This window comes from Pleuronectes platessa, chromosome 7 (assembly GCF_947347685.1).
Source record: "Pleuronectes platessa chromosome 7, fPlePla1.1, whole genome shotgun sequence".
Classification (NCBI taxonomy): Eukaryota; Metazoa; Chordata; class Actinopteri; order Pleuronectiformes; family Pleuronectidae; genus Pleuronectes; species Pleuronectes platessa.
The window spans coordinates 4,025,167-4,053,158 of record NC_070632.1 but is presented as its reverse complement, the minus strand read 5'-3'; the positions used below and the strand labels follow the sequence as shown (position 1 = coordinate 4,053,158).

General features: G+C 41.6%; 1 protein-coding gene across 1 annotated transcript; it reads right to left on the bottom strand.

Annotated features, from left to right (window-relative positions):
- Positions 1-1,526: 1,526 nt before the first annotated feature.
- Positions 1,527-24,382, bottom strand: cpne2 (copine II). The gene is made up of 15 exons (XM_053426122.1): positions 24,206-24,382; positions 20,228-20,407; positions 19,954-20,028; positions 19,639-19,710; positions 19,409-19,492; positions 19,117-19,206; positions 18,790-18,888; positions 17,306-17,392; positions 15,674-15,733; positions 10,936-11,069; positions 10,193-10,247; positions 9,701-9,752; positions 7,641-7,774; positions 3,030-3,266; positions 1,527-1,634 (listed from the first exon to the last, which is right to left on the bottom strand). The coding sequence occupies exons 1-15, from the start codon at positions 24,380-24,382 to the stop codon at positions 1,527-1,529; spliced, it is 1,644 nt and encodes a 547-aa protein (XP_053282097.1).
- Positions 24,383-27,992: the final 3,610 nt, after the last annotated feature.

Sequence of the window (27,992 nt, the reverse complement as noted above, 5' to 3'; positions counted from 1 at the left end):
TTATTAACCGCCTCCAAAAAATTATAAAGGATCAAGTGATTTGTTTAAATTCATCCTGTTAGAAATATGAATTATTGTATCATAAGTCTGTACTAATTTCTCAGGCTGAATTTACCTTGGTGGAGGATTTCAAATGTGGCTTTAAAAATGTTAATGGGTTCTCGGAGTTAAAGTTTTTATTTTGTCCCGATCAAATCAGCAGTGAGTCGTGAAGCTGAGGTCAGAATGTGAAGCTGCTGAAACTTTGCAGGAATGAGTCTAAATAAAATGGAAATCTGAAATAATTTGGTTATTTTTACTCGTTGATGCTTTTTTTATTCGATTCCTGAAATAAATAAATTCTGGTGTTAAACCGAAGCTTGCTGCTGTTTTTACACCTGAAGGAAAAGGGTGAGAGAGATTAAGTGTTTATGTAAAACATCCACAGAATCACACAGAACACGTGATATCTTTCTTGAGTTTATTAACCTGAGCGTGGACATTGACACAACTTTATAAAACGATTATCACATTTATTACAAAGATGCACAGTAACACACGTAGTAGCAGTTTTCATTACACAATTCAGCACTGCATAAAAAGTACATTAAAAACATCGGCTTATCGGAACATGAACAGCATCATAGAAATATACATTCGATATCCTGTACATGCATATCAGAAACTTCCTGTCTGCTTCCGCTCGTTAAAACTCTGACATGAAACACTTCCTCTATTTATTCCCGCACAATTAAAATATGTACAAACTCTATTAAATACAGAATCTGGAAAAAAGAAAAAACATGCGTTAGAGATCATCGGCATCGTAACGTAAACAGTGAGTAGATATCCACGACATGCAGGATGAGCCGAAGTCATTAGAAATACAAGGATTTTTTTGCAAAAGCGAATCAAAATGGGTCCCCCGTGTTTTTAAGAGCCTGAGGATTTGACTCAGTAGCTCACATCTAACCTGTGTCGCTGCTACAGCTCCCGCCTCAGTCGGCCCTGCACATTAACACAGTGGAGCCTGAAACCCGCCTCCAGCTCGACAAGGGGATCAAAAGCTTCCCCCGGCCGGAGGAGGTGAAGGAACACCGCTCGGTTCAGTTCATCTGATCTGCTGCCGGAAAAACCATCCACACAAGGACAGGAGAGGATTCAACCACAGATGCTCTTCAGCTCAGAGAGGACGTCAGGATGTATCACATGGTCTCAGGCACAAGACACACACATGCAGAAAGCAAAAAAAACACAACAAATTACCTACGTCCTGATGAATCAAGATATTTTCCCCTTTTCATTGTGTCTTTCCTGCTTGTTGCCGCCTGCCTTCACTTCACACGTTTCCGTTACACACTCATCAAAGATCTGTGCTGCGAAGCTTCAACACACAGAAAGTCACATCTGATGGATTCACACTGGCTGAGCTATCTTCTTATTTTAACACAGAGGCAGGGAGGTTTTCTTTCTGGTTTGTCATTAAGGAGAGGACAGGTTTAGTTGAGCTATGGTACAGCGTGCGGGGCCCTCGTCTTCACGGCGTCTCACTCCGGGGCCGGGTTGCTGGGCGGGAGATTCCTCTGCTTGAAATACTGAGTGACCTGCTGAGGCAGCTCGGCCAGAACCGACTTGGCCAGAGTCTCCTTGGGAGCCTGGGAGAGAAACACAACATTTTCAGACACACACACCCACGAAAACGAGACACAACAGAACTATTCATTTCACTGTGAGATCAAGAGTTCGTGTTTACAGCTTCGGACCTTATCACAAAAAGCTCTCAGATCTCAGATGTCTTCTACGTGTTTTAGTTCCCTTAAATTCAATCTAGCGGCAACAAATTTCACACACTCATAGACATCGGTTCCCTGAACGTGCCCGATTTTTTTTCAAGATCAATGAAACCTTTCCTGAGAAAACAGAATGTTGAAATACGGCATTTCTCGATATGTTGAAAAGAGAGAAAAATAAATAATCCTGGATCCAGCCTCTGATCTGGAGTGCTTCCCCGTCCCACAATGCATCATTCCACCAAGTCTCTAAACCTAACCCTAAATCTGTGCAGTTCTTTCTGTGTAATCTAACATACAACGAACAAATAGATAAACAAATCAACAGACAGGAGTGAAAATAAACGAATGAATCTAATTAACACCGACTGCAACGACGATATGTAGTAAAAGTTGAGCTGCCAACACTTTCATGTTTGTCTCATTAATACGTTTCCTCAGTCTGAGCCTCTCTCTCTCTCTCTCTCTCTCTCTCTCTCTCTCTCTCTCTCTCTCTCTCTCTCTCTCCCTCCCTCTCTGTTCTGGTGTCTCACGCCCTCCCACCAACAAACCAGCAAACTGGACTGAAGCCAGAAAACACTGTCTGTTCCGCCCACAACAAAGGAAGAGAGCTCGCCTACTACCAGCCCACACACACACACACACACACACACACACACACACACACACACACACAAACACACACACACACACACACACACACACACACACACACACACACACACACACAACACACACACACACACACACACACACACACACACACACACACACACTCACACACACACACACACACAAACACACACACACAAACACACACACACACACACACACACACACACACTAATTAACCTGTGTGCTATTCTACATCACACACATGTATGAAAACTCATTAACATCAACACAACCAGTGTAATTTTATGCTCATCAACAGAACACATGCACGTGTTTGTGTGTGTGTGTGTGTGTGTGTGTGTGTGTGTGTGTGTGTGTGTGTGTGTGTGTGTGTGTGTGTGTGTGTGATTGTGTGTCCAGCTGTAATCCAGCAGGCTTCCACTCGATAAACACACACACTCATGACATCATGTCTTTGCAGCCCTGGTGAATATTATCGTCACAATAACTTCAGATTATGTTGACCAGGATGATTTCCAGGGTCTTAGATCTGGTTTCACGCTGCCTATCTCTTAGCTTAGCTATTCTAACAACCAGTAAACCATCCATCCCATAGTGTTCAGTGGTGAACAGGCTGATACTCACATTACGGAAATCCCTGAAGGGGACGAACTGCACGATGTCTCGAACAGCCTCCTCTCCTGAGTTGGACCTCAACACGCTGGCGTCTCCATCCAGAAACTCCATGGCAGCAAAGTCTGCGTTGCCCACGCCAATTATGATAATGGACATGGGTAGTTTAGACGCCTGCACGATGGCGTGACGCGTCTCGTCCATGTCGCTGATGACACCATCTGTGATTATGAGGAGAGTGAAGTACTGCTGCAGGGGGGGGAGATGGATGAGGGGGGGAGGAGAAGAAGAAAAAGTTTGAAAATCCAAGAACATGCAGAGGAAAACAAACCAACACTTCTCTCTCGCTCTAATAGAGAAGGAGTTAGGAGTTTGATAATCTGCTCCAAACTGTGCAAACTCATGTCTGCACCATAAATATGTTAATGAGACGCATCCACAACTAAAGTAGAGTTAGAGTTCTGCTCGGTTTGGTGTAAATTGGTTCAGCACTTTTTTCATATTCCTGCTGACAAACAAAGAAATCGACAAACACACACCAGTGAAAACACAACAAACACAAACAATGATCAGTTCTGCAAACTAGAGCATCGATGGTTTTCCTATGAAACGACCATACGAAGACACACACTGACTTCACTTCAAAACTTTCTTCAAAATTCCACTTCCATGATGCACACACACACAGACACACAAACACACACACACACACATAGACACACACACACACACACACACACACACACACACACACACACACACACAGACACACACGCAGGGAGGGCTCTGAAGCCTGTCTCTTTAATGTGCTAACAGCAGCGCTCATTAGAGAATCATTATCACACAGACAGGGTCGCTCGCACACTGGGACACGCGTAGACTGCACCGGCCACAGCCTGTGTGTGTGTGTGCCTGTGTGTGTCTGTGTGTGGGAGCAGCAGGAGTGTGTTCCTACATGGTCATACAGTTTGCAGTTGTAGGTTCTCTCATTATCAGGAGCAGGGACAAGAACACTGAGGAAGAGCAGCAGCCGATTTGTGTGTGCGGCTTGTTACACACCCACCCACTTACACACACACACACAAACAAACACACACACACACACACACACACACACACACACACACACACACACGCACACATGCACACACGCACACACACACACACACACACACAGTCACCAGCCCCTGTGCCAGCATGTGGTCCACACACTCCTCTGCTGTGCCTGTCACATCTTATTGTGCGTTAACTCCTTGCCACGGTCCACCCCTGTTTGAACTCACAATAATCTGAAACAAGAAAAGGGTCTGTAATCATTTCCTTACTGAAACAATAGGATTTCCAGAACACGACTCATAGACGAGTTCAAGCCTTTTTGCATTTGGCTCGTGTATTTGTTCTCCACAGGGCGACAGGGTACAATTATGGACAAAAAGCCTTGTGGGAGCATAATGATACCCAGCTACCCAGCTCTCTCCACATTCAGGCAGGAGATGTGCCACTGGATGTGTGCACGAGAGGGAAATTAACTGTTTGTTGGAAGCTTGTAGATCCAAACCTCCTGTCACATGGAGTCCCATGGCTGCTTTTCTGTTAATGACTGACCCCAGTGGGAACATCACACTGAGCTTTACATATAACGTTATTCCTTCCTCGAGACTCCCACAGCTCGTTGTGCTCTGATGTGAGCAGAATGTGCAGGTCCCCAGATTGGGTCAGGTCCCCAGTTTGTTCAGGACCCCAGATTGTTCAGGTCCCCAGATTGGGTCAGGTCCCCAGTTTGTTCAGGACCCCAGATTGTTCAGGTCCCCAGATTGTTCAGGACCCCAGATTGTTCAGGTCCCCAGTTTGTGGAGGACCCCAGATTGTTCAGGACCCCAGTTTGCTCAGGTCCCCAGATTGTTCAGAACCCCAGTTTGTGGAGGACCCCAGATTGTTCAGGACCCCAGTTTGCTCAGGTCCCCAGATTGTTCAGAACCCCAGTTTGTGGAGGACCCCAGATTGTTCAGGACCCCAGTTTGCTCAGGTCCCCAGATTGTACAGGACCCCAGTTTGTGAAGGACCCCAGTTTGTGAAGGACCCCAGTTTGTTCAGGTCCCCAGTTTGTTCAGGTCCCCAGTTTGTGGAGGACCCCAGATTGTTCAGGACCCCAGATTGTTCAGGACCCCAATTTGTTCAGGTCCCCAGTTTGTGGAGGACCCCAGATTTTTCAGGACCCCAGTTTGCTCAGGTCCCCAGATTGTACAGGACCCCAGTTTGTGGAGGACCCCAGTTTGTTCAGGTCCCCAGTTTGTTCAGGACCCCAGTTTGTTCAGGACCCCAGTTTGTTCAGGACCCCAGTTTGTTCAGGTCCCCAGTTTGTTCAGGACCCCAGTTTGCTCAGGACCCCAGGCTTTTCAGGACCCCAGTTGGTGGAGGACCCCACATTGTTCAGGACCCCAGTTTGTGTGGAACCCCAGATTGTTCAGGACCCCAGTTTATTCAGGACCCCAGATTGATCAGGACCTCAGTTTGTTCAGCACCCCAGTTAGTGCCAACTGTTGTTTTCTCCACAGTCACAAACATGAGCTCGAGGACATACACATCAGAAACTGAAACAAGCTCCAGCTTCACAGTAATAAATGATCAAATTACTTCTTATATTCATTTTAAACTCTTCTCTCTTGTTATTCTGGACATTAAAACAGACTTATGTGCTTGACATGAGCCTGCTCCTGCCCCTCGGGAGACTCAGGGGTGTGAGCTTTTGGCAGAGCGAACATCTGCTGCCTCACGTTAATTAAGACCGTGGCTAACAGACACAATCTCTTATTTTTGGTCCACGAGAGGCAGATTTAGAAGCTGGAGCAGCAGCAGTGACTGAACATTTAGATGTGATTACAACAGACTCCAAACAGCCAAGCTCAATAAGGATTGTTTTAAACATCTTCTTAGCTGAAGGTGAAAATAAACAATCTTACTCAGGATCAAATAGCAAAAAAGAAACGTTTTAAACTTTGGAAATCAAAGTCTCGAAAACTGAAATTTGAAATTCTGGAAATCAGACGTTACATTCACAGAGGCAGTTTGTTAAGTGCTGCAATACTTCCCATGATTGAAGGTGGGTCGGAGTCATGAGCAATCATGAGTGTTTGGCCTGTGAAGGCTCTGTCCACATGCCCGAGATTTTGGGTGTAGAAAGGCTGATTATTTTAAAAACTTAGTTTGTGTGACGCTGGTGGGTTAAAAATGTGTATGTGTATTTCTATCGATTTTCGTTTTTTAAAGGGCACTTTCCCAGGTTTAACCCTGTGTCTCTGTTTTAATTGCTCATGTAATCTGTCTTTTATTTTCATTCAGGCAGAGTGAATGCAGCGTTTCATGCACCTTTAGCTGTATTTTGTATTTTATTCAGTGGTTATGAATCAAATAATGTCCTACAATTCCCACAAAGTGAAACTATTGTGGGCTTCAGTCGTATTATAATCTCATATCACCATACACTATGAAAGACTGTGTGTTATGTTATCACCTGAACCAGACTGTGCCACAGCTACAGGAGTACTACAAGAATTCCTCCCAAGAAATGTTACTAAATAGAAAATCTCTCCCTGGGTGTGAGACAGACCCTCAGGCTCGCCCCTTAATTTGGATTTGAGGTGTTACTGCTTAAAATACATAGCCAGTGGTTCCACCAGTTGGAAGTAAACTAGCTGCAATTCATTGGTTGAGATCAAACAAGCTCAGCTAGGATTGGTTCTCTGACTAAAAGGGAGATGACAGTATGTGTGCTGTTAATCGTATTTCTCATGTATGAAGATTAACATGTGTACAGTGGTGGCGTAAAGAGGGAATGTATGTATGGAAAAGTAGTGCGAGTAGTTTGTCAAAGCTACGCCTCTAGCTTTAAAATGAGAACCTCAGAAATGTGTGAACTTCCCCGTCAGTATCTCAGCTGGAAAGTGGTGTAAGGACAGAAGATGTCCAACAGGAGGTGTCACTCCAGTCTGTCGCCCTGTGGTCAACATTGCTGCAGTCTTAACCAACAGACGCACAAACTGTCGACCACGAGGCTGCTGAAATGTGAGTACAAACACCCTGACAGGTTTTAGCATATATACTATAAAATAATAATAAAATGTTCTAGTTTGGCGCGTGTCAAAAAATAAAAGAGGTGGGGTTTATGCCGTCAGGGGGCAATCAAGAGGAGTTCTAGTCAGCAGTCTTGTTGTCCGTCTTTATAAAGTCTCAGGTCATTCCTGCTTTAGCTGTTAACAGAAAACGGTGCCTGCCCCAGTTTAACCAGGACTTGACCTTAGCTCTCTCACCTCCAGACGATATCTAATTCGATATCTATATTGATTTCAGTTTGGAATTCTGCAATGTTTCCTCACATTTTTCTTGTATTCCCTCAAGAGACCTGTGGCTACATTTCCAAAGTCTCTCCCTGGAAGACGTGGAGCGTTCCTGCCAAGTGTGTCAACAAAGGAGGGTGTTCAGACAGATAGCAGTAAATAGCTGGCTGTGTATTTGTAATACATGACGGCGCTCTGTCTCATCTTTCTGCTTTTAATTATACCAGTTCAAATGAGGAATAATTAAAATGTGGAAAGGCAGATAACCAGGTTAATTATTGTCACCTACCGCTGCTTTCTCCTGTTGAAGGGCCTGGGCGGCGAAACGCGCTACATGGCTGATGATTGGAGCAAAGTTTGTAGGGCCATAGAACCGGATGTGAGGGAGACAGGTGGAGTAGGCCTCGGCAATGCCCTCCACACCTAGAGACAGATTTAAATGTATACACAACTTAAATTTTAAGAAGAGAGACCAGAAGAATGGAAAACAGATGAGCTGCCTTTAAAAAAAGATTTGTCATGTCGTTTCTCTAATAAACTGAATCCATACTGCAACTAGAATATAACCCCTAACCTGTTTATTTGACTTAAAAGTTGTGAATACTTAATGCATATTTACTTTATAAATACATACACCTTAATAGTAAAAAATGCTAAACATATGGGAAACTTTAAAATAAAATTCAAAAATAGAATGTATTGAAATTCATGAAAATACAAAAAAAAATTATCAGGATCCCAGTATGTGCAGGGCCCCAGTTTGTTCAGCACCCCAGTGTGTGCAGGACCCCAGTTTATTTAGTTGCACAGTTTTTTACTTTTTGTTTCATGAATTGTTTTTATTTTTTATCTACTTTTTTTCATGTACCTTTGTCATATTTTTAAGAGATATTGCTTGTTCTTAGTTCATGAGAGGTTGTTTTTTCCACATTCAATCATTCAATCAAACCAGAGCCAGAACAGGGGTATCTTTTAATCTCATCTCTCATATCAAGTACTTAATCACATCAAGATAAAAACATTTTGTCTTTATTATCAGTTTCAATAGATGTGACAGTGGCAATCATTTGATTTTGAGATATAACGCTAACCCATTGATAGGATGGAATATTGAATATTATATCAAATGTTGTAGTTAGAGCAGCACTTTAAGAATGAACTCCTCCAAATCAGGATTAATTGTTTTGTCTGTTCTTGTCATTGTTGAGTTCATGAAGGCTGCATTGAAAAGCTCCAGGCTTTTATGCTCCTGAGGGTTGTGTTCAAATAAATATGAATAAACTTGCACTGGTCTGAATGATCAGCGGAAATTGTTTGTGCGATTTTCAGCAGAAAGTGTAGGTGAAGTGTGAATGTGTTATTTACTCTGACGCAACAAGATATTCAGAGAAGTGAGACTCCTGCTACTGTCCCAAGATTTAAAGATGTCTTATTAATCAACTCTTTCCGACAGCCTTTAAAAACTAAGCAATCCTCCACTGTTACATGGGCCTGTCAATGTTTTTAAATAAAATACTATTTTAAACATATGTTTTACATCTTTACAGGACAAGACACGTCTCAGTGAATCCTATCTGTTCATGTTGATTGCAGGCAGAACATGTGGGTTCAAGCCAGAAAGAAGATGACAACCTTTAAGCCGATATGAGCGACAGCTGGTGATGAATGAACAGTTGTAAACAATGAGTCAGCGTGTGTGTGTGAGCTAGTTCTTGTTAATGGAAAAGTCACATTTGTTTGTTTGAATATCCCAGGGATGTTTAAAATGAACCGTTAAACAGTAGGACTTTGACGGATTACTAAAAACAGTTTAACACTACACATTATGAACACATTTATCTTAAAAATCACAATGGATGTGGCATTAAATGAGCAGTTAAGACCTTCCTGCATATATTTTAAGACCTTGTTGGAAATGTCTTTACATATTTAAGATTATTCGAGGCCAAAATTACGATTTTTGCATATTTTTTGTGTCTCCAGTGAGAGTATGATGTGAGCAAGTGTTGGAGAATGAGTGAATCCTCATGTTCTACTGTTTATGCTTCTATTAAGCTTCTTGGTATTTGTTAATGTGTCAAGAACATTTAATTCTCGTCAGTTAACTGTTAATGGTTAATTATGAGCGCTGGCTACGAATGAGAAAAATATCGAAATGAATATCTCCAGTTATAACGTTCTTCATTGGGATTTTATGTTGAAATAATATCTCTATATTCATATTTGTCTCAAAGATCCAAGAGAATCAAGAGAACCAAAGATGGAGATTGGTACAATAAAAAAAAGCCAGATATGAAGCTATGAAAGAACAATCAGTATTCCAACTGGGGGGGGGGGGGGGGGTCTCACCTTTGCAGAAGGGGTTAGTGGGGTTGAAGTTGATGGCGAATTCGTGCGACACCTGAGGAGACGACAAACACACAATAGACGTGATTTTCGTCCTTCACTCCGCAGTAAAAAACTGATGAGAAATACATTCCTTTTTCTCCCACACCTTCTCCCTCCCACCCTCCCTCTCTCTCTTTCTCTCCCTCTCTCTCTGTTCACTACTCTCTCTCCTTTGTCCTTTTCATCAGCTCAGTGCCATGGCAACACAGATGGGTTGACAGTTGCATAATCATGTGAATATGTATAAAGCTGCTTTTTTTTTTTGTATGTGTGTTTGGTCCGTGTTTATAGAAACATGTGTACAATACAGGCTTGTTTCAACTGGAAGTTTGTATGTGACCCCCCCCCCCCTCCTGCCCCCGCCTTTATTCACTCTCTATGTGACACATACACAAACACACGCACACACACACACACACACACACACACACACACACACACACACACATTTACCTTCCACTCTGGTGGGAGTTGAGCTCCAAATCCTAGAGCAGGAAACATTTTGTCGCTGAGGAGGAAACCATGAGAACAGATTGGAACACAAGTTAAACCTTTTTCTTATTTTTCAACCTCATTCAACAAGCTGGATTTCCACAGCAGAAGAAAATCCCATTACCTCGTTCACACAAAGACACACGTTCACACACATTTGCAGAGAAACAAGCAGAGGTGGCAGAAAAAAGGTAAAACTGTAAAACTGTGAGTGAGGAGGAAGTTTAGCTGAAGGGCGGGATACACAGATATTGATATTGTCTTTTTTTAAGGTATGTAGGAAGTAATAGTTGAGAACGAATTATCTTGTGTACAAATGCATGGAAAGAGTATTTCTGCCATGCCAGAAAAAGTAAAGAAGGATCATGTTATGAGAAGTTCATTGTTATAATAACATGTTTTTCAGATTTTCTATGTAATACAGATAAACATGTAAACAGAACAAACAGATGGTTGTGTGTTCCATGTATCGTGACTTTCATGCCAAAGCGCTGCTCAGTGGTGCTCAGGTAGGCGGTGGGATTAAGATGAATATTAAGGAACCGATAAACCTGTTAAGAGCTTTCTGTGAACCCCAGTGGGAAGTGGCAGGGAAATCGTTTCTATTTCACTGTTACATTTGGAAAACTCCAGCAACGATAAACCTGAGCTGTCACTTTGTGTTTGTAGAGACATCAACTCCAAATCTTTCTCCTCATACTCACGTATCATAGTCCTGTATGATTTGTCCTACAGCTAAAATGGCAGCGAGGTACTCGTTGCTGCCCAGTGGGTTGATGTAATGGAGGGAGGACGGCTCGCGAGGGTTCCCATTGGATGCTGTGAAGTCAATTCCCACCTATGGACAGAGAGAAATGACGATTCACTAGAGGTCATCCTCTCAAAAACCTGCAGTGTAGTGATGAGTTTCATAGTCTCAATATACTGTGACGGTTGTTCTTCTGACATAAATGATATTGTACAAATCCAGTTTTATAGATTTTCCTCTGAATAAGAGAAACTTCCCAGGAAAAGTCCAAAAGGTAGAATACTTTTTCTGCCATCTACATAAGTCTATAAAACTTAAAGTCTTTTGTTTGAATCTGAACCCGACCTGAGCTTGATGCTGTTAATGTAAAGTCCATTTTCCCGATAACAGACACGAGCAGAGTAAAAGAATCTGGTAGGTTTAAGCTAGTTTCTCAATTAAAAGTGCAGAAACAACATTATACTTTCATTTTCTAAAACAGCTTCCTAACACAGAGGACAATAACAACATTAAGCTCGAAAGATGACAGTCACACAGTCGATACTTTCAATAAACTGACTGAAAACAAACAATGACACAATATGATTCCCTATTTGTTCCATTAAATACAGAATGCAAAGTGAAACAAACATTACAATTACAGAATAGACCTGTTGCACTTTTTTTGATACATCCTTTATAGAAAATTGTTGATCTGAGCAGTTTCCCTGATTCATTAAACACATTAAAATCTTCTGGTTTTCTTAAAATTTAGGACAAAAAAGGTTTTCATCTGAGGACAGATAAAAAATACTGTACTGCAGCCGCGTCTGAAAAATCAAAGAAAGAAAGAAAATGTCCCTGAAATCACACAAAGGCGTCTTATTAACACAGATGACCACAGGGTGACACTGTGAGAACATACACAAAGACACACACACAAACACGCAGAGATACACAGCCTAACATAATATGAGATTAAAAGTGACAAGCTTTTTCCTCAGGCGTCGAGCAGCAGTTTCTGTGGTGACAGCAACCCGACCCAGAACCCCCCCCCCCCCCACCCCCCCTTCTATCAGCTTAAATAGTTTCTCAACCATCTCCCTCTTTTTGTAATTTACAGATATGAGTGTGATAAAAACACCAATGTCCTGCTTCAGCACGGACAACAAAACCGAAGAAGGACAAAATGGAGAAGTGATGGACGAGTACAAGAGAGAAAATTGGGTACATGGGGTGAAGAATGGGAGAAAGAAGAGACAGGGGGGGGGGGGGTGGAATGAAGAGCACCATGGGCAGCAGGAGTGACGGACACACAGATGTAGGGTGACAGAATTAGGGTGCTGCTGTGTACTTTATAAATGTGTCGGCGTGTGTGTGTGTGTGTGTTACTTCCTGGAACATACGTGTGAAGACAGACCCACATGGGCCCCCACTCAGGTGTCAATTAAACCTTCAAATTTCTATTTATCTTCATGTGTCATCCCAATACTTAATTGCTTATACATTTTTCCTTATGTTTACTTATAAATATATATTCAACCTATTATCTTTTAACCTCTGCAAAAGCAGTTTTATTTCACCCCCTGTCCTTTGGTCTGTTTGCTTGTCAGCAGGATTACACAACATTTACACAACAGATTCCCATGAAACTTGATGAAAGGATGGAACAAGACTGTTTGAGTGCCATTCCAGTTTTGGGACTTTTGTGTTTTTTACATGTAAACATATGAGGGAGATCATCGCCTCTTCTGAAGATATCCATAAAAACACAGAGAGGTTGACTGTGTGTGTGTACTCACACTTCACACAGTCTATTTTACCACAGGAGACCTGTTTACTGTACACACTGTACATCTCTTACAACCTGTTCTCCACTCACCAGGCTCCCTTACAACCATTGCTGCTGAATGCTATCAAACACAAGAGATTCCAATGAACTGAGTCTTTTTTCACAAGCAGCAGTGTGAGGCTGTGTCTTTGTGTTGTAGTGTGTAACACAGAGATGTTCCTCTCCCTCTCTCTTCCAGTTTCCACAGCCTCGAGACTTTCTCTTCCTGGAGATTAGGATTAGAGCCAAACTAAGTCTGATTGAACACCGCGGAGCAGCTCTTTCTGCATGCATGTGTGTGTCTGTGTGTGTGTGTGTGTAAAATCTATGCGTATTAGTGGCAATGTGCATGTGAGAAGACGAAAGTCCTCGACGATCAAGCATCTTTGTGAGATTATGTGTGCTTCAGCATGTCTAAATCAGTCCGCCTGCACGAGCAGGGAAGGTGCATGTTTGAAGATTCTGCACACGCTTGTTCACAGTGCCAAAGTGTGTGTGTGGTAAAATGTTTGTATGGAGGAGATGCTGCATTTGGGTTTGTGTCATGTTTCAGGAGATTGTGCGTAAATCAGTCGTAGTGTGTAAGCAGGAGAGAGAAAGAGAGTGTGTAGACGGACAGTATGTTTTTTTTGCTCACATGTGTGTATGTAAATATTTAGTAAGAATAAGAGGAGGTATCTGTGTTGATACTGTATTAGATGTGTGTGTGTGTGTGTGTGTGTGTGTGTGTGTGTGTCAGTGAAAAAGGTCTCCGACAAAAGGCAAAAGATTAGGAGGGAGCAGTGAGGATTTAAGAGTTCCCATTCCGACTAAAATGTTCTCATCTCGTCACCACGAGATGAGAACAGACAAATGTTCCCATCGCACCGAAATTCTGCTCATTACGAATAATCCAGGTCTGGAGGAGGAAGTGATTCAAATGTTCACATCTGTTTCTCATCAAACACTGCAAGCAGCCATTTAAAATTCGGAGGGGAGCCGACTGGAAGTAGAGAGTCCTCATGACTGAAGACTCATCCCTGCTCCTCAAGTCCGAACTCACCGCTCTGGTTTGTACTGGTCATCCCGAGGCCACACGAGAGGAACTAATGTGAGAGTTTTATCACATAATCAGGATCTTTGCATATCCTGCTGTTAAGTGAGAGTGACAGCGTGTAGAGGCTGACGCTTTTTGATTTCATATCTATCCTCGACTAATTCATGCATAAGCATCATCCTATTAAGTTTCAAGCTCGATTTCCACCGAGCACTCGATGCCGAGTGCAGCTATAAAAGTTGACAGATCTACCATGAACATTTTCAGTAGTTAGGATAGATAAGAAAAAGAGGCATCTCATTTTAAAACAATGCTCGTTGATGTTGTCGGCTTAAAATTCAAATCTGTAAATCCCCAAAATCTGGCAATCAAACGCTGTTAGTTTTAAAATCACCTGAAAATATTTAGGGAAATGAAGAGAAGTATTTGTTCCTAATGAAAGCAAACCCTATTTCTATTATGAGATAAACAGCATTGTCTTAACTGACAAATTAAATTACACACATCCAGCCGTGCTGCTCTTATGTTCCCTTTCTCTCCCTTTCTCTCTCTTTCTCTCTCTCACTCGTTCATCACGGTGCCAACTTTGTCTTGAACAGCTGAAAGCGTCACTATGGCAACAATAACCATGCACTTTGCATTAAAGCGTCATTTCAAACAATAAGACAAGGAAAAAAAATAACAGGCTGACATTGAAGGTTGTCACATACTGTGTGTGTGTGTGTGTGTGTGTGTCCTGATTTGAACACAAACTGTCAGATTTCTGTCCCCAGCAGACGAATACAACACATCCCCTGACACCTCTCTGCAAAACAAATGAAATCAGGTCACCCCCACACAACAGCTCCTTTCTCCTTGACCTTGACCTTGAGCCAGAAAAATTCCACACAAATATAACATGTATAAACCTCTAAATTTGTTTTCAAAAGACCTTTGACCACCAAATTATGACCAGTTCATCCTTGAGTGCAAGTGAAAGCTTGTGCCAAATTTAAAGAGATTCCCCAAAAGGTGCACCTGGCAATGGGGAAAGTAAAAAAGACTTTTTAAGGGACTGAATGTTGTGTGTACAGGCTCTTTTTGAATTGTAATGTTGTGTAAACGTGTGTGTGTGAGTCTTATCTTAGTGTGTCTGTGGCTTTAGAATTTGTGCAGTGTGAGTTTTACAGTAGCAATGTGTTGTTCTGAATGGCTGTGGAAATTATCAGCAGAGCAGCAGTATCCAACACAAATACCCCCTGGATAATAGTACGATTACTCAATGACTGTGTGTGTTTGTGTGTGTGTGTGTGCACGCTTGTGGCTCCTATAAACAAGTTTACTCACACACAATAGGTGTGACATCACCAGGGACGTATGAGTTTCTCCTAACAAGATTACAAAATGGACTGAGACGCTGCTCTTTCCAGCAGAAGCTCCCTCTCTTTCTCTTTCTCTACCTCCTCCTCACATATCTCACCATCACACTCACTTACTATTTTCATCGTTTCAAAAGTAATTTTCTTGTATTCGCCTCTTTTCTCCTCCAGTTTTCTCTCTGCCCTCCTCTTTTCAAAATTCAAGCACCCGTGAATCGAGGTTCACAAAACTCTATTACCCTCCCCCCCACACACACACCCTCCCTCCACCCAATTTCTCCATCTCTGAGTAACATCTCCTTGTCTCTCGCACTTTCTCTCTCCTGAATGTAAATGATCATCCCTCTGTAACACCCCCCGGGAGATGAAAATAGAAACTGTGGATGTTTTCCATTCATTTTCAGGAGCAAAGTACGTGGAAGCACGTGTCTCATTATCATGTCGTTTCAGAGGCAGGATAAAAACACAGGGATGCTATAGTGATACTCACGGTAAACATGAGCTGGCATCCTCCCAGTATGTAATCCAGGAAGGTGTAGTCTCTGGTAACCTTGAAGACACAAGAGTCAAAGTAAGAAAAAAAGGAAAATAACTTTAGTCAATGGTCTTTTGAGAAAAGGTGGATAAAGTCAAATAAAACAGTGTAAAAAGGACCTGGGAACAGAAATTAATGAACCTGGCTGCGTCATACAGTGTTTAAATAACACAAATAGACTACCAATGCTTTTTTAAATTTATTATTTTAATCCAGTTTGTCGTTTCAAGGCTTTTTGGTACGAATTGATCCCAGCAGCACAGACTATAACTTAACACAAAGTAAATTGTAAAAATAAAAGATTTTCATTTGTTGTAAGATGACAGACCATGTTTTTGTGAAGGTAACACGGCTGTAACACCACTTATTATCTTGTTTGAACACAATCTCCACTCAAATTACAATGAATGTTTAGCACAGTTTTTACTGTCATTAGTCTAATCCCTGCCGGCAGCCAACAAATATAATTACTGCATTAGCAGTTTTGTGCATGTGCTGTGTGTGTGTGTGTGTGTGTGTGTGTGTGTGTGTGTGTGTGTGTGTGTGTACATTGGTTTCATGGTTCACGGTTTTGCATCTTGAAAAAATAAGGATGGAGGAAAAGAATCAATTATGAAAGCTTGTCATCACACACACACACACACACACACACACACACACACACACACACACACACACACACACACACACACACACACACACAAAGCTTTAATGTGGTTTCAACAGGCATCTAAAGACTCAGTATTCCAGCTCAATGTGTCGTCTGTGGGGCTCAAAGCTGCCACGCTAATTAGTTATTCAGAAGAAGTTATGAACGCCCAGTTAGAAGTGTGTCAGCTGATCAAATCCAAACTGGTATAATCAAATGTTTCATTGTGTCGAGTGTGAGATGGATTTTTATGAGAAACTGAAGAAACTAGTTATTGTTTGTGCAGCTTTAAGTCTCGTTTAGCTTGTTTTTTCCCACTAATTGATTTGTGAGCTGTCGCTTTGAAGCCTCGAGTTTGGCATTTTCTTCAGCGCCATCTTGTTTTTTTCAAACCAGAATGAACCTTATTTGGAAGAGCAGGGGGAGGGGCCTTCCACACCTGCATCCTGCACCCATTGGACGGTACAAGCTGTCAATCACATGGTATCCGCCCCCTAATGCGTACGATGTTTTGTTGTATAGAAGCTCGAGATTGAGACAATAAACTCTATAGGAAAATATATGCTGATGTTGTAAATCAATTAGGAAGACTTCTTTAGAAACTGACTTCCTTCTGTGTTTGTGAAAATGTGTTTGAGAAGATCTCTGCCCTTTAATGTTCAGATATAATACATTGAGATGTGAGGATTCTTGATATGGGCTGAATGGAGGCCAGTAGAGAAGGTAGCTTTAAATCATCTGGTTTTCAAAGTATTTCCCCCAAAAATCTGTGATTTCTTCAGGTCAGTTGTTTGTCTCCTGTCAGCTTAAGAATTACATTCCAGAGGAGTCAATCCAACAAAGTAAATAAACCTTTTCCCCATTTCAAAAGAATATTCCAGGACATGTTCCAGTGTTAAAATGTTTATAGATGTCTTCATCCATCAACCTTCCCTCACCTTACATGACTTGACAATGATAATTCCAGAGTTTTTATAATTCTTCTTCTTCTTCTGTTTCTTGGGGTTGATGCAGTCAAACTCCACCTGCAGAGACACAGCGACAGGGGGAGGGAGGAGACAGATGAGGAGTGTTAGACGGAGGGAGGGAGGGAGGGAGGGGGAAAGAGGAGCAGGGAGGACATGAACAGACGTGACTCTGATCTGCATGTTTCCCTCACACCGCCCACAGCAACTTAGATACTCGGTGATGTATCATGATCCAAAACAAATCACAGTGGTGCAACACTATTGTTTATGAAAAACACTGAATTATTTCTATGTGATGCTGTTTGTCCAACAAATACACACTTTTATGACATTGCGTTTCATCACTACAGATATTTGAGAGACACACACACACACACACACAGTGCACACAGACTCACATGTCTTAAGTCAGTCGCTGATTCAGATGACAGGTAACTCTAAATGCCTCGCAGTGTTCCCGGGGCTCAGCTAAAGGCTGTTTTACATCTCAAAAGCACCTCTCATTTCCCTCATCCCCTTTTTCACGCTGCCTCTCGCTCTCCATCTTCCCCCATCTCTCCATCCTGCATCTGCCCTTTTATTTTTCACTTGTTATTTTTGTGTCCCCCCCCGAACATCATTACCACACATGAAGAGACTCTGGAGAGCGAGTGGAGAGGCGGCCTCTGCACATGTGCAGTTTCATAAATGAACACACGCTCAGATGCACATGCCAGCGCACACACACAGAGCAGCTAATGAATAAACTGTGTTCTGATCCGTGCATCTTTATATTTTTAGCAGAAAAGAATGAATCTCATCAGTGTTTAGTCACTGGAAGCAGAGACTTCAGGCTCAGTCGGTCAGCAGAGGACATAACGTGGGAAAAACTGGTAATCTGTGCATTGTTATTCAATCTTCATTGTATTAGAATGTATTTAAACTGCAAATTAGCCAGAAGCCAATTCAGTAAAATCTAAATCAGACAGAATGAAGCTGATGAGCCCAGTTCTGTTTATTTTCTCTGTTACTTTCTGCAACATCAGATTCAGATTGTTTTTGATCTTTAAAAGAAATTTGAGACATTTAAAATCACACTGTTACCTTCTGCTGCAAAGGGATTCAGCAGCTTTGGTGTAAATTATCAGCGCAGTGGGACGGTAATGTTCATTATACACCAGAGGAAAAACACAGCTTGGATAGTAACAGATTATCACCACTAGTGGGGACAATTTCAACATTTGGCCTGATGGTGGTTTATGTTTAAGGGTTCAAATGGGATTTGGCCAGTGGGGAAACCCAGGAAATGTTTTAGGAATTCTCAAAGTCATTTCATTTTCGCTCCGTATAAGAAATACTAACAAACCTGAAAAAGCATCTCACATCATTCACGTTCACTGGTCACGTGCACCAACAGTCACAGCAGGGATTTGTTTTCTTAGACCGAAATAGGAATTATGCTAAACACGTTTTACCTCCACTGAGTTCTGGGCTTCAGTCATCTTGGAAACCGTAGCTTGAAACTCTCCTATGAAATCATGGCCTCCATCGTTGTCATAGTCATAACACAGAACCTGTTGATGAGTAGAACACATTATATTATATTTTATCTTAACTTTTTTGTTTTCCATGATTTGGCCAATGTGTACGTTTTTCAGTTTTTCTTTTAGTATTTTAGTTTGAATCATTTAAAATGATAAAATGCATCAAAACTAAACAGTGTCTGTCCTTCTCTCCTCTTGTCGATGTCTAACATCTAATAATAGAAGTAATAGTAGTAGAGCAGTGTTATAATCACCAACCTTGATGTTTCTGTCCACATCTCCATTGCAGAGAGAGATGAGCGGCACAGTAAACGATTTCCACGACGGGTCTAAAGTGTTCTTTATGACCTGAAGTCCCAGACACAGAAAGACTCAAGTTATCATGAGATGACTCTGCAGCACTTACAGTTCATGATGCAGCTGCAGCCACAGTAGAATTACCTCAGCATCAGCACTCATGCACCTACTGTTACAGTGTCTGACCTTGTGTAAAACCAGGTTTAGCTGACAATCACGGCTCATGACACTTGCAGGTGGACCCGTGACTCACCTCCGTCCTGTGCACCAGCATCCATTTACCATCTTCTCCTTGTTTGTGAAACTCTAAGTAAGGGTCCGACTTCCCGAAGAAGTCCTGAATGAAACAGAGACAGATTGTTGTGAAGTCTTTTAAGTGTTTTATCCTAATTCATGCTCTTCTCAGCCAAAATGCTCCACTGGGGTGTCACCATGTGACCAAAGGGGAGGACTGGAAGGGTTCAACCGGGGCAAGCTTCCTACCTTCTTATCCAGTTTACGCCCACTCAGGGTCAGAGTGATGATTCTGTTGTCAGACAGCTCTTGGGCTGTGATCTGTAGAAGGAGTTACAGCTCGATATTAGATCCAGCAAAAATACTGGTCCTTCACTATTAGACTCACATCAACATCTGCAACAGCAACAGTCACAGCAGCAGCAGCCTCAATAACATCCTTACTCCTTGATGCCATAATAAGAAGCGACAGTGACCACATGAGATGATCGATGCAACATGTGTCCGTCAACAGGAGATACAGAAAGAAAAGCAGGATATAAAGGAAACAGTACTGATGCTTACTGTAATGGATCCCTTGCCAGCTGGCTTCCCATTGGCTAAGATCAATGGTCTGTGGAGTTTTTTATTGGACACAATCTAGAGGTAAATCAAAGAGAATGAAGAATTAAAAAAAATGAGGGTTCGAACTATACGGAAAGTCTTAGATTCAAAGAATTGTTGTTAAAATATTAGTTTGATTCCAATTCCCTGAATCAAGTATCTCTTAGAAACTTTCACTCAACTCCTTTTTAAAACGGAACCAGCTTTAGAGGGGAAAGGAGAAATCAAGTCCTACCAGTCCGAGTGTACAAATTAATTCTCCGAGGAAGTCGTGTTCGTAGAGCTGAGTGGCGCACTTGTCTTCGTCGAACAAGGCAAAGCGAAGCTTCTGGATCTCCTCGAAGTGATAGTCCACCCGAAACTTCACTCCGAAAACTGGATTCAAGTTGTTCACAGCGGTTTCAGTGCGGCCGAGCTAAACCACAAGACACAGGGAGAGAGAGCGACACGTTAAACAGAAACGTAAATCACTTTAACTCGTGAAAGTCAATCAGAGTTCATCCTCCCGTCTGTCATCCTAAAAAACTGGTGAATCAGGTTTATTAGGTTCTAAGTTTGAAATGTTCAAAAACCCTTTAAATTAAATGTTAATTTCGGCAAATGTGATGATATTCCCATCAGCCTCAGATTATTTAATAAAAGCTGCATTTGAATAATTTTAGTATTTAATGCTAATTAGCAAACGTTTGTTATTCTATGAAACTATGATGTTTAATGGTTAAAAAAATGATAACTCCCAAATAATTACAATATGTAATAATATTTGTTTGTGTATCACTGCCCTATCTAGTAACTGTATAAATGCAATTTACATTTACAAAGTGTGGTTTTTTCATGTGATTATGTAAGTGTTTATTCAAATATCTTACATTTCTCTGATTATAGATATTGTTCTCATTAAAGGACTGAGAAGGGAGATGTTGTGGACTGACAACAGAGAAGTAAAGGCTCTAACTTCCACCTGCTAACGGGGCTCACAGCACTTATCCATTTATCTTACGGATGAGAGCGGAGCGCAGGAGAATGGCTGCACTTTGAGGCTTAACAACAGAAATGACTGGGGCATCACAGAGCTCTGGCAGGCAGAAGTGCACATCTCACATTTGTGTCACTGTGGATTTGAACCTGGCTCACCGGGCCGTGGATATGAATCAGACCCTTGTGGCACTTCATCCCCTCTCTGCCTTCCTCTATTTTTATCTGCTCGTGTTCACTTTCAGATAAATGAAGCGAAAAAAGAAACCAACAAAACAGACAATGGAAAAAAAAGACTGGTATCTGGCTTAATGCCTTTAGTCAAACAGGAAGACCAAATATCACAGAAGCTTCAATAACATGTGTCTGTGTCACTGCCTGGTTACCTGACTGGAACATGACGCTGATAAAAGCCACGTGAACCCAAAAAGAATGAACTCAAAGATGCTAAAACACTCAGTTCACCCAAAGAGAACTAAGTTTGGACCCTGTCCCATATAACACAGTGATTTGACCCATCATTAATATTAAAATATTGATTTAATAGCTTCAATATCTTTTTTTATATATTGATATACTTTAAATATCGAGGGTTCTACATATCCGGTTGTATTTGTGTTTTCTTTGTATTAATTGTTGACAATAAAGTTTATGATTAAACTGTTAAATATCAAGCCTTAATTATATTTCTTTATCGTACTGGTTTGATGATGACATCTGAAGAATCATTCCCAAGATACGTATTGAGTGAAATATCGTTATTGGAAATGATGAATGCCCTAATATTGGTATTGGCTATATATATATATATATATTTTATTAGCATAATGAGACAGGTGATGGGTTGTCAAACAGGGTTCATTATTACAAAAACTGAACCAGTAAATAGTAGCTCAGCTCCATAAAGCTGCACTTTACAGTAGACCACTGCTGAAGATGTGATTCTTTTGGCTCCCTACAGTTTGTGATAAACCATCACATGTGAGTTCTCCCTCACGTGTTCCAGGTGTTTATTTGTTTCCATAACACGTGTTGAGATTTGCATTCGAGTCCAAAGAAAACAAACAAACAGAGGATTTAGCAAATAGCTCATGTGGTGTGATAACCCGGTGCTGAGATCAATACTTCTGTCAGCCGGTTATAATCTATAATGATGTCTTTACAGCCAGATTTAACTATCACATCTTACTGGTTCTCTTCATTCTCTCTTCTTTCCATCCTCCCGGAGGTTCTCCTTCCCTCTCTCTTGCTAATTTCCCCCCTCACTCTTTTCTCATCTCCCTCCCTCACACCTCCTCGCTCTCACACTCTTATCCACTCTCGCTCTCTTTCCCCACTGATGGACCCAGCTGCTTCTCACACCTCTATCTCACAAGACAGACGAAGATAGACAGGAAGTGAGATGAAGGGGGGGGGATGACGGGTGCCAGGAACGAGAGGAACAATCAGAGAGAGTGAACAAAGCTAACAGGAGACGAGCGCAGGGAGCGAGAACACTGCGAGCGTGTGTGAGAAGAAACTGTGGAGCTGTGGACGATATCCAAGGAAAGGTTCGGGCCTCATTTCTCCTCCTCCATCGTTCCCTCGCTCCAGGAGCCCCCAGCTTTTGTTTCGCTACCCGTTGCCACAGCAACCGTTGGCAATTTCACATCAGAGCCTCACACCATGCTGACCGACACGAGCTACAACCCGAGGCACTCGCCTACACACACACAGACACGCACGCACACTCGTACACAAAAGCCGGCTTTGCCCCTGTTGACCAGCCGTTCGCTGTAGAGAAGCCTGGAGGCAGCAGCCTACACACGACAAGTCTTCATCACCACGTTCCTCTTCAGCGTCTTCAAGTTGAGGCTTGTGTCCTTCCCCCCCCCTACACCACGAGAACATGTCAATCACATTCACATTGTGTGGTGTTTATGGAATGACAGCGACGAGGTTCAGAGAAGAAACAGAAGACATGAACAATGAAAGGCTCCACGCACAGAGTCTATTCTCAATGTTTGATTTAAAAGTGTAAACAATTATGACCATGATGTTATTTTCCATGTTTCGCTAATAACAAATGTGGCTTTGATCTTAGATTAAAGCCAGAGTCAGAAATTATTATGACATGCTTACCTGACTATAAACTCAATAGAAATCAATACTTCTATCTATACATGTTCTAAATCAGGGGTTTTCAACCAGGGGTCCGCGGCCCCCTGGTGGTCTGCGACGGCATTGCAGGGGGTCCGCGAAATTCGCTTTGATATTTCAACACATTTCCAGATTACTCTTGAATATCGTGAAAAATATTTAAAATAAGAAAAATATGTCTAAAATATAAAGGTGATGAGGGGAACCTTGAAACCGGCTATCTATCTATATTTAGGTCATGAACGTTATATATTGACGAACATATGGTCCTGAGATGCAGTACAACTGCAAACTGCATTTTAATTTTGTTTCAATTCTTAAGCACTGAAAATCAACCGTTTTTGTTGTTTTTTACACATTTTTGTAGATTTGTTTGAGGTTTTTAAATAAAACCAACATGGAAAACCAAATGTTAAAACTTCCTTCCACACACAATCACACACACACACACACACACACCCACCCACCCACCCACCCACCAGTGGGCCGCAGATTACTTTCTAGTCAGAATGGTGGTCCCTGGGACAGAACCAGTTGAAAACCCCTGTTCTAAATGATCAGTGACCTGGTTTAACATTCTGTCAACAGTAAAGGAAGAAGTAAGAACTTCATATTCTTTACTTTACATCATTTAACTTTAATCAGGTCTACAGTACCAGACTCAAACTTCCCACTGGGCCCAGTACGGCCTGCCTCGTGCCAGATGGTGAAGACATCGTGAGTTTAGAACATACGCTGCTTGCAAACAGAGACAACAAACACAGTCCTCTTATCTCCTCCTTGGCTGGGACACCCACCACGGAGAAGGTGACCTTGAAAGCACTTCTAACACTTGTTCAAATCTTCCATCTTCCCTTCTGTCTCCTCTTTATCTCCTCTTCCCTTTTAACATCGTCCCTCCACCTCCCTGGAGTCGACGCCCAGCACGGAGAAGCAACAGAAATTGATTTTTACTCCTTATTATCCAAACGTTAATCTCTCGTCTTGCTCTTCATCCTTCACAGCTCCATTTTTGGAGCCTCTTCTTCACTTCCTGTCCCCTGCCTCTCCACCTCCACCCCTCAGTTCTTCCTCGAACCCCCCATCCCTCCATTCTTACCTCCACCCAGTTTCCATCCACCTCGTGGAAGAGAACACAGAAGGGGTCGGACTTGGACGCTACATCTCGGTCCAGCAGGCTGGCGGCGGTGACGGACAGCTCCACCCGGGTGACGCAGCGCTGGGGCCCGACACTGAGCGTCTGGCCCTCGGTGGCTGAGCCCAGAGTGTAGGCCATGATCTGAACTCACAACTGATCACCCTGAAAGAAAAAACACAACAGAAGAATAACTTTAAGTAGAAATAAGTTGAACCAAGTGTTGAACACACCCACTCACATCCCACACTGACTCTTTCTTGGCTGAACAAAAACTCCTGAAAGCTTCCAGTGGTAACATGATGAGCATTTGGACTGTTGATCAATGGTGGTGGTTGAAAGTACAGTGTTAAACCAGGATGACGTGCAAACCTCTGCCAAGCCCAGTTACAGTCGCCTTAATTCAATTAAGCTGCACAAATTTCACTGGAGCGGAACTCAGGAAGATTATCTTATCTTATCTTATCTTCACAGAACAAGGCAGAAAAGATTTGCATTTATATTTTACATAAAAGAACAAAAATTCTAGATTAAAGTTTAACATATTTGGTTGTATTTGTGTTTTTTTCTTAATTCTTTGTAATAACGTTTTATGTCAAACTGTAAAATATAAATCCTCAATTAAATTTTTGAAACATAAAAAATTATAATTATCAACAAGTAAATAATAGTCAATAAATCCCAATTACAATAAAGCACATGTGGTTTTAAAGCCCTCAGCATATGAAGGAAATAACCAATGAGACTCACATGTAGAAAAAACACCCACACCCACACCCACACACACACACACACACACCCACACCCCCACAGACACACAAACACAGATCAAAGCTATGACAGAACCTCCAAAATCATGACACCTCAATCATTGAGTGCAAGACGTGAGGAGAAAACACACAAATTGATTCTTTGTGCGTCTGTACATTGTAACATTTGCTTCTCTGTTTCTCACATTTTAAACAATTTTCCACGAGTGTTAAGGACAAATAAAGGTTTTGTTCTCATGCTATAACGATGCCGTCTGTTGCTAAGATACTAATGTGTCCTAACCAGCGTGCTCATCATCCCCCCCCCCCCCCCCCCCCGCCCTGCTCCTGTGATGTCACGCTGGTAGTTCGGTGGTGCACTGAAAATACCAGTGCAATATTTTCAGCCAATCACTGGATAGCCTGTTTTGACTGACTGAAATATTCTTAATCACTCACTCATTCATCCGCTCACTGGACTCATTAGACAACCAACAGACACAGGCTTCAGTAGGGGTCTGAATGATCAGGACAAGACATGATGGACGATCCTGGACATGAAAAGGCTGTGCAGAGTAAAAATGAAGATTTATATAAACATATATAAGATGAGCCCATGAAAATGAAAAGAAACAAAGAATGAACAGTCAGGAATCAGACTTGAAGTTGCGATGCATTTGGGAACATGTTACAGGACTTACAACACAAACAATGAATGGCACACCAGGGCTGGGCACAATACAATATCAATAATTATCACATTATCATTTTCATCAATAGCAAAAGCACAAAGATTCAGCATATAGATTGATATATTAATAACGAATTATGCGGTAACACAGCTGATCAGATTTGTGAAGTGTTTGTTTGTCCATGAAGGATTCAAAAGTACAACAATCACTCAAAGAACAACAATTTATCGTCATATTTATCGTCATCGACTGGAAGAACCTTCACTTATTTATATGTCGCAAAATTAGAGTCGATACAGAAAGAAAGTGAAGATATTCCAGCATTTATGTAAAAGCTGTTGACACCATCAGCTGCTGCACCGTGTGATGCAGCTTTAAACAGTGGCAAGAGCCTGTGATGGTACTGACCCTGCAGCTGCTGCACATTCACACCTGAGTCCTGAGCATGTGTGTGTGTGTGTTTGTGTGTGTGTGTGTGTGTGTGTGAACTAAGGCTAGGGCAGACAGTCATTAAGTGTATTTACAGGTCCCGGTGCCAGACAGACGGTAAACAGCAATCCATCACACGACTTCAATTCAACGTGACACTGATAAAAAAAGATGATCAAACTCAATGACCGATACACAAACACGATGTTCACCCAGAGAACAAGATTCTAACTCGGCCCCCTCCTCGTCACATCCTCCCTTCAGGAAGCATCCACACCCCAGGACCAGGATCTGCTCCCACCTGTGGAACCAACTACCTGAGGTCTGCTGAAACGGCCGGATCATTCAAATCAGGACTAGTAACATGGTGGTTTACTGCAGCTGTCACATTAAAATCACTAACTTAACTATTGATTGTCGTTTTTTGACCATTTTCCTGCCTCTTTAATGCATTTTACTGTCTTCATCTGTTTTCATTTCTCTGCTCTGCTGCTTTATCTGTCTGTTTAATAACCTTGTGCATGAACCGTGCCACAGATACATGAGCCTTGAGTGGGCTGATTGTATTTACATGTTGTTTGTGTTTTTAATTAATTTACAAAGACGTGGACCTTTTTGTTTGCAAAATGTATAATTGAATTGAGTCCACAGTTAACAATAAAATCTATTTACAGTGTTTCTTGAACATTTTACTATAATGCATTTTACTCTATTGTACTGTTTCATTTCAAGGCTTTGCTGTCATTTAATTTGATTAGTGTATTGAATTATCTTGTATGATTGTATTTACATGTTTGTTTGTTTTTATTTGATCATACTTTATACAGATGTGGATCTTTGTTTCTGCAATAAAGTTGAATTCAATAGATTTATAGCCTTTAATTAGTAACAATTTAGTGTATTTTTTGACCATTTCTCTGTTTCTGAAATACAGTTTACTCTCTTACACTGTTTTAATTCGAGGCTTGAACGGAGCTGTACAGATACATGTTTCTTCACTGGGCTGCTGATGGTTGTATTTACATGCTTGATTGTATTTTATCTAATTTCTTACAGATGTAGATCATCTTTTTTTTCTGCAATAAAGTTGAAATTGAACGGAGCAAACAGCTGTTGCCAGATGTTTGAACATCTTCTCTGTGTCACAAAATCAAAACTCACACACAGATCAGTGGTCAAAATTCTCCATTAATCAGTATTTCCCAGTTTCATCTGCACAGATCCACGTTGAAGGTGTGAAAACTCACCTCTGATATCAAAGCAACTTCTCTCTTCAGCTTCAAAGGATGAACACCAGGGAATGGAAATCTGTGTCTTCTGTCTTCTTCTATGAGGGAGTGAAAAGTGCTGCAGCCATGTTCGCCGGAGGGAGACACAGTGTCGCGGGTGTGATTCCTCGTCAGCCCGGATTCACACTGTACCTCAGAGACGCTGCAGCTCCGACAGCAGACAAGCTCACGGTGCTGGCTCCGCACCAGAAGTACCCTGAGCGGGCCTACAAAATAAAAGCGTCAGGGTCTAAGCACTTCCGCCTTGCTGCAGTTATTCCAACAGTTTTATTCCTTCTTAGTTTATGAGACTATCTCAGTGTTTGTTTGTTTAATTCACAGTCTGTTGTGTTATATTTATTCACCATTTGTTTTCATGAGCTCTATAAATAACATTATTATTATATTATTACCATTCAGGATGTTATTACCATTCAGGGGTTTTTATTTTTTCTTTCTAATTATGAAAAGTTTATTTTTATTCTTCTGCTCTTTTGTGGTACATGCACTTAAGTGTCTTTATCACTTTTTTTTAACACATTGCATTAACATTAACACAGCTGGAGTACATTTACTACATTGTACTATCTTAGGTTATTTAATTATTTTTGTA